This window comes from Vulpes vulpes, chromosome 10 (assembly GCF_048418805.1).
Source record: "Vulpes vulpes isolate BD-2025 chromosome 10, VulVul3, whole genome shotgun sequence".
NCBI lineage: Eukaryota > Metazoa > Chordata > Mammalia > Carnivora > Canidae > Vulpes > Vulpes vulpes.
This window is the reverse complement of record NC_132789.1, coordinates 7,001,305-7,013,420: the sequence shown is the minus strand read 5'-3', so window position 1 is coordinate 7,013,420 and position 12,116 is coordinate 7,001,305. Positions and strand designations below refer to the sequence as shown.

General features: G+C 39.6%; 1 protein-coding gene across 1 annotated transcript in view; it reads left to right on the top strand.

Annotated features, from left to right (window-relative positions):
- Window positions 1-80: 80 nt before the first annotated feature.
- KNTC1 (kinetochore associated 1) overlaps window positions 81-12,116 on the top strand; it is a 77,691-nt gene continuing 65,655 nt past the window's right edge. Inside the window, exons 1-3 of the mRNA XM_026018897.2 lie at window positions 81-220; window positions 2,658-2,828; window positions 11,749-11,869. Of these exons, the coding sequence (XP_025874682.2) occupies window positions 2,700-2,828; window positions 11,749-11,869 (250 nt within the window). The 5' untranslated portion in view covers window positions 81-220; window positions 2,658-2,699. The remainder of the gene's footprint in view (window positions 221-2,657; window positions 2,829-11,748; window positions 11,870-12,116) is intronic.

The window sequence follows — 12,116 nt, the reverse complement described above, 5'->3', positions numbered from 1 at the left end:
CCTGTAAATCGGAACGGGTGGAATTTAGGGTGGGTCAACGTCCTCTTTCGATTCTAAAGCAGTTTTGGCCCCTTCCGGCCGCTGTAAAAGGGGTTGGGCCTAGTGTTCTCCCGCCAATTTAAATCCGTGGGCTAGACCCCGAAGAGATTAGGGACAGTTGTGGGTGGCGGGAAGAGGAGTGATTTATTTGAGTGTTCTTCTTTAGGTTCTTCAGTTGCAGGTGAGGAGGGGGAAATGCGCTGCTGTAGAGATGTGGGGGGTGGGTTCAGATCGAAGTAACAGCGACCTCAGCTAAGTTTGGGTGTTTTCTCATCAAGACCGCTGGCGGGAGAGGGTTTGAAGTCGGTTCTTGCTGGTCGGTTGTCCAGCTGGGGAAGTTTGTGCTTGGGGGCCTGACACTTTCATTTCGCTTAATTCGCTCATCGGTTCTTCACCCAGCAACTCGCCTGATCTCAAATCGTTAACCAAATCAGGTCACTCGTGTGCTTAGTGTCTTTCCCCTGTAGCACCCAACCTTGAAGTCGACCATTCGTTTAGCTTCTTCATTATTCCATTTCTGCTGAGGCCCGGCAGCCGCCCCAAACTCGTTACAGCCTCTGAGCCTTTGCCCTCGGCTCGCATCTCTGTTCTCCGCGAACAGCTCTTGGAATCTTTCCTTTCCCTAACAGGTACTTCTCATGCGGCCCCCCCCCCCCCCCAAACTGAGCATCGTTTCGTTCAAAACCTTTGGTACTGTTTGTAATTATGCACTTATATAACAGTTAATAGGCGTGAATTTGAGTCTTCTCTATTGACTCGCTTTAGGTGACCTTGGCTATTTTTTTTCTTTTAAGACTTTTGTTTATTCATGAGAGAGAGAGAGGCAGAGAGAGAAGCAGGCTCCATACAGGGAGCCTGACGCGGGACTCGATCCCGGGACTCCAGGATCACACCCCGGGCCGAAGGCAGGCGCTAAACCGCTGAGCCACCCAGGGATCCCCTATCTTGGCTATTTATTTCATACCTGGCTTGTGTCTCTCTGCTTTTTTTTTTTGTGTGTGTGTGTGTGTGTGTCTCTCTCTCTGCTTTAAAATGGATTGTTGTGCGGATTAAATTAGTAAAGCATTGAAAATTATCTTGCATATTCAATACATATTAACTAATTTTAAAAAATTATTCATGAGAGGGGCAGAGACATAGGCAGAGGAGAAACAGGCTCCCTGTGGGGAGCCTGATAGGGTACTGGATCCCAGGCCCCCAGGATCACGACCTGAGCCAAAGGCAGACACTCAACTACTGAGCACCCAGGTGCCTCACATGTTAACTATTTTATTTGACTTTCCTAAACGAATATAATGATATTCGACCTTCCTAAACTTCATAATGATAAAGGCCTTTCTGTCTTCTGGGCTGTATTCCTGCTCCTAGAAAGAACAGTGCCTGGCACAAAGTAGACATCAATAAACATTTGTTGAACAACTGACTGTGACAGTACTTGAAGGTTGATAATATTTCTCTGTTGTTTTCAGATGTGGGACATAGAGACCCGTAAAAATTCACCCCAACCTGTCCCTCCTGTCTTAATTTCTTCCCAAATCCCACCCAAACACTGGCCACTAGAACTACTGTCTATTCTAACATTGTTTTGTACCCTTGCTCACATTCTTGGTAAGAACTCTTTTCCTATATTTAAAAACCTATGACCATAGCCTAAATGTTACTTGCTTCCACTAATGAATATAATAAATTACCTAACACTTAATATTGAGTGCTTGCCATGAACCAAACATTGTTCTGTAAATATTCAAAACTTATAACCTTTGCTTATAGGTACAGCTATGTTCCTATTACAGAGAATTAAGGAACGGAAAGGTTACATTGCTTGCTCAAGGACAAGTAGTTGTAAATAAAAAGTACCTTTCCTGTGCTGTATGTCCCATAAATTTTATTTTATTTTATTATTTTTTAGAGATTTTATTTATTTATTCAATAGAGACACACACACACACACACACAGAGGCAGAGACACAGGCAGAGGGAGAAACAGGCTCCATGGAGGGGGCCCGATGTGGGACTCAGTCCCGGGTCTCCAGGATCATGCCCTGGGCTGAAGGCGGTGCTAAACCACTGAGCCACCTAGACTGCCCTGGGCATATTCTTTGGTTCAATCAGAAACCAAATCCAATTCTTCCCCTTTTCCCGTACCATTTTCATTTACTGTACAATACTAGAAACATTAATGGATATTTTGAAAAGTTCATCTGGAACCTTAACCATCCTAAGATACCCCATATAGTCTGACTTTAGAGCTTCCACTGTTTATCTCTATATTGCTTAAAGGTGTATTTCAAATGAAAACGTTATAATTTTAAGCTAGGCACACAAAATACTGGAAGCTCTAGGATACATTGGTGACATCAGATTGGTCTGTGTTCCTAAACTAATACATTTTTCTCTGATGATAATTATAGTTAGTTCCATTTATCTTATTGGTTGAAGTATGTGGTGACTACTGAAATAACACAGAAAAGTCAAGACACAGAAAAGTCTTGACTGATGTGTGTATACATACATACATATATATATATATATATATATTTTTTTTACTAAACCTTTTAATTTCCCAAGGAATTGTATTCAATGCAACAATATAATTTGTTCTCTACATGTTGTCACAGGAAAAGTAGTGGTTCCTGGTTCAGGAAGACAATCTCAGAAATATGTGGAATGATATTGAGCTGTTGACAGGTGATGATACAGGAAGTGGGTACCTAAGTGTTGGCTCAAGAAAAGAACACGGAACTGCTTTATATCAAGTTGATTTGCTAGCAAAGATCGCCTCTGAAAAGGTAATGATTATTTATGATGCTGATTGTTTTCATTTACAGTACTTTTGCTGAGTGCTTAGTAAGCTCAGTAGTCACATAGTAAATGTTCTGTATATATGCATATAGCATTTTCTCAGGGAATCAAGGTTCAGTCTCAGATTACTAGAAATTTCCATCTGAATTCTCCCTTCATTGTCTTAAGATCATTATATTCAAAACTGAACATTTCATAGCTCTTCTTGATATTTGGACAAATAGAATGTAAATAAAGTGAAACAAAGAATAGCTACACCAGCTTAGAAAATAAATCATTACCACTAGACTTGAAGCCCCAATCCCATGTTCCCCCAGTACTCCACCCCTGAGTTAAGCATTCTGCTGAGGTTGATATGTATCCTTTCCATGCATTTCTTTCCACATATTAATTTTCTTCTTTTAACAATAATTCTAGGGATGCCTGGGTGGCTCAGTTGGTTAACCATCTGGCTTCAGCTCAGGTCATGATCTCAGGGTCCTGGGATCAAGCCCCCATCAGGCTGCCCGCTCAGTGGGAAATCTGCTTGTCCCCCTTCTTCTGTCCCTCTCCCTATTTGTGCTCTCTCTCTCTTTCTTTCTCGTAATTAAATAAATAAAATCTTAAAACAGTAATTCCATTCTCAGTCCAGGCTTGAAACCTTATTTTTTGCACCTTATAGAAAATATTACAGTTAGTTTTTTTTATCTTGGGTTTTCTTTTCTTTCTTTTTTTTTTCAAAGATTTTATTTATTCATGAGAAACACACACAGAGAGAGAGAGAGAGAGAGAGACACAGGCAGAGGAAGAAGCAGGCTCCATGCAGGGAGCCTGATGCGGGACTCGGGACTCCAGGATCATGCCCTGGGCAGAAGGCAGGCGCTAAACTGCTGAGCCACCCAGGAATCCCCTAGGTTTTCTTTTTCAGTAATTTGATAAATTTTTGTAAACAAAGGGTTTTTTGTAAAGAAAGTACATCTGATTTTTATTTATAGCATAGCCCAGGATCCCTTCATTTCCCTTAGCAAGTCAATGTAATATTTAATCCTCAATTAAGAAAAAAGGTTTCAATAAAAAGAAGCAAAATAGGGATCCCTGGGTGGCGCAGCGGTTTGGTGCCTGCCTTTGGCCCAGGGCGCGATCCTGGAGACCCGGGATCGAATCCCACATCAGGCTCCCAGTGCATGGAGCCTGCTTCTCCCTCCGCCTGTGTCTCTGCCTCTCTCTCTCTCTCTGTGACTATCATAAATAAATAAAAAATTAAAAAAAAAAAAAAGAAGCAAAATATTAGAGACAAGAGTTGTATCTTCTAGGGCTTGAAAGGAAGGGCCTCTTCTGAGGACCTTCTTCATAAAGGACCTCAAATGTAGACTTTTGGCTTTTTTTCAACTGAGGTTCTATATGTATTCAAAGAAACTAGCTGGTAGGATTTTTTAAAAATATACCATTCTTTACACAGCTTGCATACTGTTGGACTTTACTGCCTTAGTAGACTATGAATCACAGAATTTGTAAATGTTAATTATGAGTAGTACAAATAAATTATTTTCTTTGGCATTAAATTGTTTATTAAAAGCAAAAATTTTAATTTAAGGTATATTAAAAGTTCTGTAATGAGAAAATAGCATTTATATTTGAGTGTATCAGGAGCCTCAAAACATGGAAGTGGCCTAGGCCTCTCTTGAGCTCTGAGGACTCCTGTTGAAAAATAATAGTATGTGTGTATTAAGCTTCAAATTCAGCAAAGAACTAAAATTCTCTTATTAGCTTGGAGTATAACTCATCACTCATAGCAAATACTATGTTCAAAACCCTATGCTAGGGACACCTTGGTGGCTCAGTGGTTGAGTATCATCCCACGTCTAGGGATTGATCCCACGTCTGGGGATTGAGTCCTGTATCGGGCTCCCCAAGGGGAGCCTGCGTCTCCCTCTGCCTATGTCTCTACCTCTCTCTCTGTCTTAAATAAATAAATAAATTAATTAATTAAATCTTTAAAGGGGAAAAAAAAAAACCCTATGCTAAACACTTAGAATATAAGGTAACCTATTATCCCATTATTTTAGGATCTTTCCTTAAAGTGAAGCCAACAGGATACCAGCCATAAAAGCTACTTAGTTGTGCAAGTCAGTATATGCTAAATATCAGATGAATGTTACAGATATAAATGCAGTCTGAATTCAGAGGAAGGAGAGCTCATTGTGGGTGGGACAGTTTAAAGAGTCTTTCATAAAGAAAGTAGCACTTGGGCCTTTAGAGAAAGAGAAAATGGAAACACAACTTAACCAAAATTTGTGAAGTGCAGCAAACGCAGTGCTTATAGGAAAATTTATAACATTGAATGTATATGTTAGGAAGAAGAGAGATCTAAAATCAATAATTTAAATTTCTTGCTTAGGAAACTAGAAGAGCAAATGAAATCCATAGTAAGCAGAAAAGAGAATAATGGAACAGAAATCAATGAAATTGAAAACAGGAAATCAGTAGAGAAAAATCAGTGAAACCAAAAACTATTTCTTTGAAAAGATCAGTAAAATCTGTAAGTCTCTAACCAGGCTAACTTAGAAAAAAAGAGAGAGAACACAAATTACTAATATCATGGACATTAAATGGATAATCAAGGAATTCTAAGAGCAACTCTATGCCCATAAATTTGATAACCTCATGATATGGACCACGTCCTTGAAAGACATAATCTTCCAAAACTCACACAAGAAGAATTAGACAATCTGAATAGCCTCCTATCTATCAAAGAAATTATATGAGTAATTAATAACCTTCCAAAACCAGTCCCAGAAAGAACCAGTCCAAATCCCAGATGAGTTCACTGGTGAATTCTACCAAACATTTAGGAAAGAAATTATACCAGTTTTCTACAATCTCAGAAGATAGAAGCAGAGGGAATACTTTCTAACTCATTCAGTAAGCCCAGCATTACCCTAACACCCAAACCAGGCAAAGACGTTACAAGAAAACTATAGGCCAGTATTTCTCATGAACAGAAATGCAAAATTTCTCACAAAACACTATCAAATTGAATCCAATATATAAAAAGAGTTATATATCACAACCAAGTAGGATTTATCCCAGGTATGCAATGTTGCTTAAGCATTTGAAAATCAATTAATGTTTAGGTGATGGATGTATTAACTAACCTTATTGTGGTAATCATTTCATAATATATGTATATATTTTAAATTATTACATTGTACACCTTACCTTAAACTTACACAATGTTATTTGTAAATTATGTCTCAAAGCTGAAAAAATTAGTGTAATCCTTTACATCAACAGATTAAAGAAAAGTCACATAATCCTATCAGTAAATGAAAGAAAGCATTTGAAAAAAATCTAACAATCATGATAAAAACTCTCAGTAAACTAGGAATAGAAGGCCGCTTACTCCATTTGATAAAGAATATTTATAAAAAACCTGCAGCTGACATCATACTTAATGGGAAGAAACTAGAAACTTTCCCAGCAAGATCAGAACAAGGCAATGATATCCTTCCCACTATTCTACTCCTTTTCAACATCATACTGGAAGTCCCAGCTAATTCAATAAGAAAAGGAAATAAGAGACATACGGACTGGGAAGAAAGAAAACTGTCTTTGTTCACATATGATTGTCTATGTAGAAAATATGAAATAATTGACCAAAAAAACTCCTGAAACTAAAACAATTATAGCAAGATTGCAGGATATAAGGTTAATATGTAAAAGTCAGCTGCTTTCCTACATGCCAGATATGAACAAATGGAATTTGACATTAAAAACACAATAAAGGGGGATCCCTGGGTGGTTCAGCGGTTTAGCGCCTGCCTTTGGCCCAGGGTGTGGTCCTGGAGTCCCAGGATCGAATCCCGCGTCGGGCTCCCGGCATGGAGCCTGCTTCTCCCTCCTCTTGTGTCTCTGCGCCTCTCTCTCTCTCTCTGTCTATCATAAATAAATAAATCTTAAAAAAAAAAAACCACACAATAAAGGGGATCCCTTTATCCCCTGACTCAGTGGTTTAGCACCTGCCTTTGGCCCAGGGTGTGGTCCTGGAGTCCCGGGATCACGTCCCACGTTGGGCTCCCGGCATGGAGCCTGCTTCTCCCTATGTCTCTGCCTCTCTCTCTCTATGTCTATCACGAATAAATAAATAAATAAATCTTTAAAAAAAATAAAAACACAATAAAAAATAATCTTTGTGACCTTGGATCAGGCAAATCCTTCTTACATGTGATGCTAGAAGCACAAGTAACAAAAGAAAAAAATAAATTGGACTTCATCAGAATTAAAAGCTGTGTTTCATAGGACACAGTCCAGAAAGTAAAAAAGACAATTCACAGAATGGGAGAAAATATTTAGGGCAGCCCGGGTGGCTCAATGGTTTAGCGCCGCCTTCGGCCCAGGGTGTGATCCTAGAGACCCAGGATCAAGTCCCACGCCAGGCTCCCTACATGGTGCCTGCTTCTCCCTCTGCCGGTGTCTCTGCCCCCCACCCCCCATGTCTCTCATGAATAAGTAAATAAAATCTTATAGTAACTATAAAAACTAAACTAAACTATAACTAAAAAAAATTTATAGATGACAAGGAACTTATATCCAAAAAAAAAAATATGAAGAACTTCAAACCTAATCATAAAAAGACAAATAACTTAGTTAAAGAATGGGCCAAACATGCTCCAAAGTCATTGTCCGATTTCTCACTGTGATGATGAAGCATGGTTACATTGGCGAATTTGAAATCATCGTTGATCACAGAGCTGGGAAAATTGTTGTGAACCTCACAGGCAGGTTAAACAAGTGTGGAGTGATCAGCCGCAGATTTGATGTACAACTGAAAGATCTAGAAAAATGGCAGAATAACCTGCTCCCATCCTGCCAGTTTGGTTTCATTGTACTGACAGCCTCAGCTGGCATCATGGACCATGAAGAAACAAGACGAAAACACACAGGAGGGAAAATCCTGGGATTCTTTTTCTAGGGATGTAATTCATACATGCAAATAAAATGCCTCAATGGACTCTGGTGCTTCACTTGGTCGTTCTGAAGTTTACAGCAGAGTAGCAAGAGCATCTGCAGCTGTGTACAGCCTTCATGTTCATTGGGAGATGCTGTTTCCCGAAGTGAACAAGGAAGTCTTGACTTGTGATAACTCACACCATCATGCTCATGGTTCACCAGAGGAGGTTGTATCTATCTCTGAGTAGCTGAATCTGGGTTGAGGTCCAGCTGATGATGCTTTCCCTTCCAGGGTCTTACATTAACCCTGGAAGGAGTGATGCTGTTCTGTTTTTAACTTGAGAATACACATTTCATCCACTGTTGTTAACTGCCCTAAAAAATATGACCTGGCTACAGTTAACTGTGTAAGTGTTCATAAGGAAGCAGTCAGGAAGCAGACTAGAGCTCACAGCTCACTAAGATGCATCAAAGTACATTTGGCTGGCCTGTCAGTAACATTTTAGCAGTATGTGTTTGTAAAATGTCATTTAGAAAACTGAAACTTCTTTTAAAAACTTGTTTCACTGTAAACCTCTCACAAATGTATTCCTGGAATTGGGAAGAATTGGTTGCTCGGCCACTTTACCTGGGGGAATGCTTGTAAAGAACTCAGCCACCAAAGAGGGTAGGGTGGCTTCTGTGAAGTACACCAAGGCTTCCCACTCCTTCTTCGTAAGCAGTGCTGTCCAGTAATGTAACAAGAGCCACATGTAAGTAACTTTCTAGGAGTTACGTTAAATAAGTAAAGAAAAAAAAAGTGGGCCAAAGACCCTAATACACACCTCCCCAAAGAAGATATACAGATGATAAGCATATGAAAAAGTGCTTCACATCTTGTCATCAAGGAAGTTCGATTTAAGACAATCCTGAGGGGCACCTGGCTGGCTCATTTGGAAGAACACATGACTCTTGATTTTGGGGTTCTGAGTTTTAGCCCCATGCTGGGTGTAGAGATTACTAAAAAAATAAATTAAAAAAAAAGTAAAAATAAAACAGTCATGAGATACCACTGCATAACTATCAGAATGGCCAATATGAACAACACTGACAATCAAGATGTGAAACAACAGGAACTCTTATTCAGTGCTGGTGGAAATACAAAATGGTACAGCTACTTTCGAAGACAGTGGGGCAGTTTCTAAAAAAAAATGAAACATACCATACAATACCAACAAAGTGGTTGCACTCCACAGTATTTACCCTGAGGAGTTGAAACTTACATCTACACAAGAACCTGCATGTGGATATTTGTAGAAGCTTTATTTATTTATTTATTATTATTATTTTTTAAAATTTTTATTTATTTATGATAGCCACACACAGAGAGAGAGAGAGGCAGAGACACAGGCAGAGGGAGAAGCAGGCTCCATGCACTGGGAGCCCGATGTGGGATTCGATCCTGGGTCTCCAGGATCACGCCCTCGGCCAAAGACAGGCGCTAAACCGCTGCGCCACCCAGGGATCCCTAGAAGCTTTATTTAAAATTGGCATAACTTAGGGCAACCCGGGTGGCTCAGCGGTTTAGCACCGCCTTCAGCCCAGGGCCTGGTCCTGGAGACCCACGATCAAGTCCTACATCGGGTCTCCTGCATGGAGCCTGCTTTTCCCTCTGCCTGTGTCTCTCATAAATAAATAAATAAATAAAATCTTTATTTAATGTTTTTATTTTTTATTTTTTTATTTATGATAGTCACACAGAGAGAGAGAGATACAGGCAGAGACACAGGCAGAGGGAGAAGCAGGCTCCATGCACCGGGAGCCCGACGTGGGATTCGATCCCAGGTCTCCAGGATCGCGCCCTGGGCCAAAGGCAGGCTCCAAACCGCTGCGCCACCCAGGGATCCCTAAATAAAATCTTTAAAAAAAATAAAAAAAATAAAACTGGCATAACTTGGAATCAACCTAGATATCTTTCAGTTGGTGAATGGATAAACTTGGTACATCCAGACAATGAAATATTATTCAGCACTGAAAACAAATGAGCTATGAAGCCATAGGAAGATGTGGAGGAAACTTAAATGTCTATTACTAAGTGAAAGAAATCAATCTAAAACTATGGACACAGTGATAAGATCAATAGTTAGAGAAGATTAGAGGTTGAGGGGAAGAGGGACCTGAGCCCAGGATTTTTAGGGCAGTGAAATTACTCTATAAGAATGACAGATAAATGTCATTATACATGTGTTCAGACCCACAGAGGGTACAATAGGAATAACAAATTATAATGTAAACTATGGACTCTGGGTGATCATGTGTCAGTTGTAACAAATGTACCATCTGGTAGGGGATGTTGATAGTGGGGAAGACTGTCTATGTGTAGAGGCTGGGGATATGTGGGAACTCTCTATATCTTCCTCTCAATTCTGCTGTGAACCTAAAACTGCTCTTAAAAAATAGTCTTGGTGTGTCAGGGTGGCTCAGTTTGTTGGGCATCTGCCTTCAGCTCAGATCATGATCCTGGAGTCCCTGGATCAAGCCTCATGTCAGGCTCCCTGCTCAGTGAGGAGTTCACTTCTCCCTCTACCCCTACCCCTCCCTGCTTGTGTTCTCTCTCTCTCTCTCTCTCTCTCAAATAGTAAAATCTAAATAAAATGTTTAAAAAGCCTTTAAAAAAGAAGAGGAGGGGGAAGAGCTGTCCAAGCAGAGAGAACTGAATGGGTACTTACCCAGGAAAGTATAGCTTAGATCCTTCTCTCCAGTGGTTTGGTGTAACTTCTTATTATTAGAAGAAGCAAGTTAAAAAGTATAAGAGGCATCAGAATGTGGTGGCATTTTCAAGAATTTCACCTGGAGAAGTTGACTGTTGAAACAGGCACGAAATGAACTGACTAGATTAAAACCTAGCCAGGGAAGAATATTTATTTATTTATTTATTTATCTATCTATCTATCTATCTATCTATCTATCTATTTATGATTTTATTTATTCATGAGAGACACAGAGAGAGAGGCAGAGACACAGGCAGAGGGAGAAGCAGGCTCCAAGTAGGGAGCCCGATGTGGGACTCAATCCCAGGTCCCCAGGATCACATTCTGGGCTGAAGACAGGCACTAAAACTGAGCCACCCAGGCGTCCCTAAGAACATTTATTGAGCATATATTATATGTAGGGCTATCTTCTAAGTCTTTATCTTACAAGATATCTTCACACATTTATTGAGCATATATTATATATAGGGCTATCTTAGAAGTCTTCTATCTTCTAAGTCTTCACACAAATTCATTCATTTAATCCTCATATAAGCCAGCATTATAGGTATTATTTTTGTTATAATTCTTGTTTTACAGGAGAGTCAGTTGAGGCATTTGCCTCAAAATTACTCAGCTAGCAAGTGACCAAGCACTGTCATTAAGTTATACTTTCTCCAACTGCTTCAAGATACATTTGCGTGCAGAGCTCCAATTACCAGAAGCTGAAAACTGGAGATTCCTATTTGGCTTGCAGAGTATTTTTTAAAATACTGACTTGGCTGCCAATATTTAAAACTCAGAACGTTTCACATAAAGATGCAGTTTTCTTGGCAAATTGGGTGTGGCCATGCCAGGATTGCATTTCCACCAGGCATTAATCTGTTTCTGCTCTCTTTATTGTCTGTGGGGCTGTGAGCCCTCCAGTTCACATCCCACCCCCAAGCTCCCATCATATCTCAGACACTAAGACTTTGTGCCAGTCTCGACTCATTCATTTATTTTGATGCCTGCCGCCTCCTACAGGCCTAAGATCCACCCTTGCAATCTTGGACTGTTTCCCTATTTTGGACTCTGAATGGATTCACAATATACCATAGAAAGAAAAACTTGGCTAATTAGATATATGGACTAAAGAAAAAAGTTAAGTTTTAAATGTGGGTATTTGGGTGTATGGTGATACTTTTGGTAAGTATTGTTAAAAGTGTGTAAAAATGTTTTATTGTACTCTTGCTTTTCCCTCCCACAGGCCTCATTAAATCCAAAGATACAAGCATGCAGCTTAAGTAATGGGTTTATTATTGTAGTGGACCAATCAGTGATACTGCTTGACAGTGTTTGTAGATTGCTTCAACTGCATCTTGTATTTGGTAAGTCTAAGTACAATAAAATAAATTGGAAGTTTTTACTTCCAATAAATTTCTACTGCATAGCCTTTTCTTTACTCTGTTATTTCTAAGACTTTCAATTGGACTAATTTCAAGAAATTAATCTCAAGTGCCTTTTTTGTGCTGAGTACTAGATGCAAGGGATCCTGAGATGAGCCCTCTTCTCAGTAAATCTAAGGGGTATGTGTATGTTTAAGTACATATAAAGCAACAATTAACTCTACTTGCA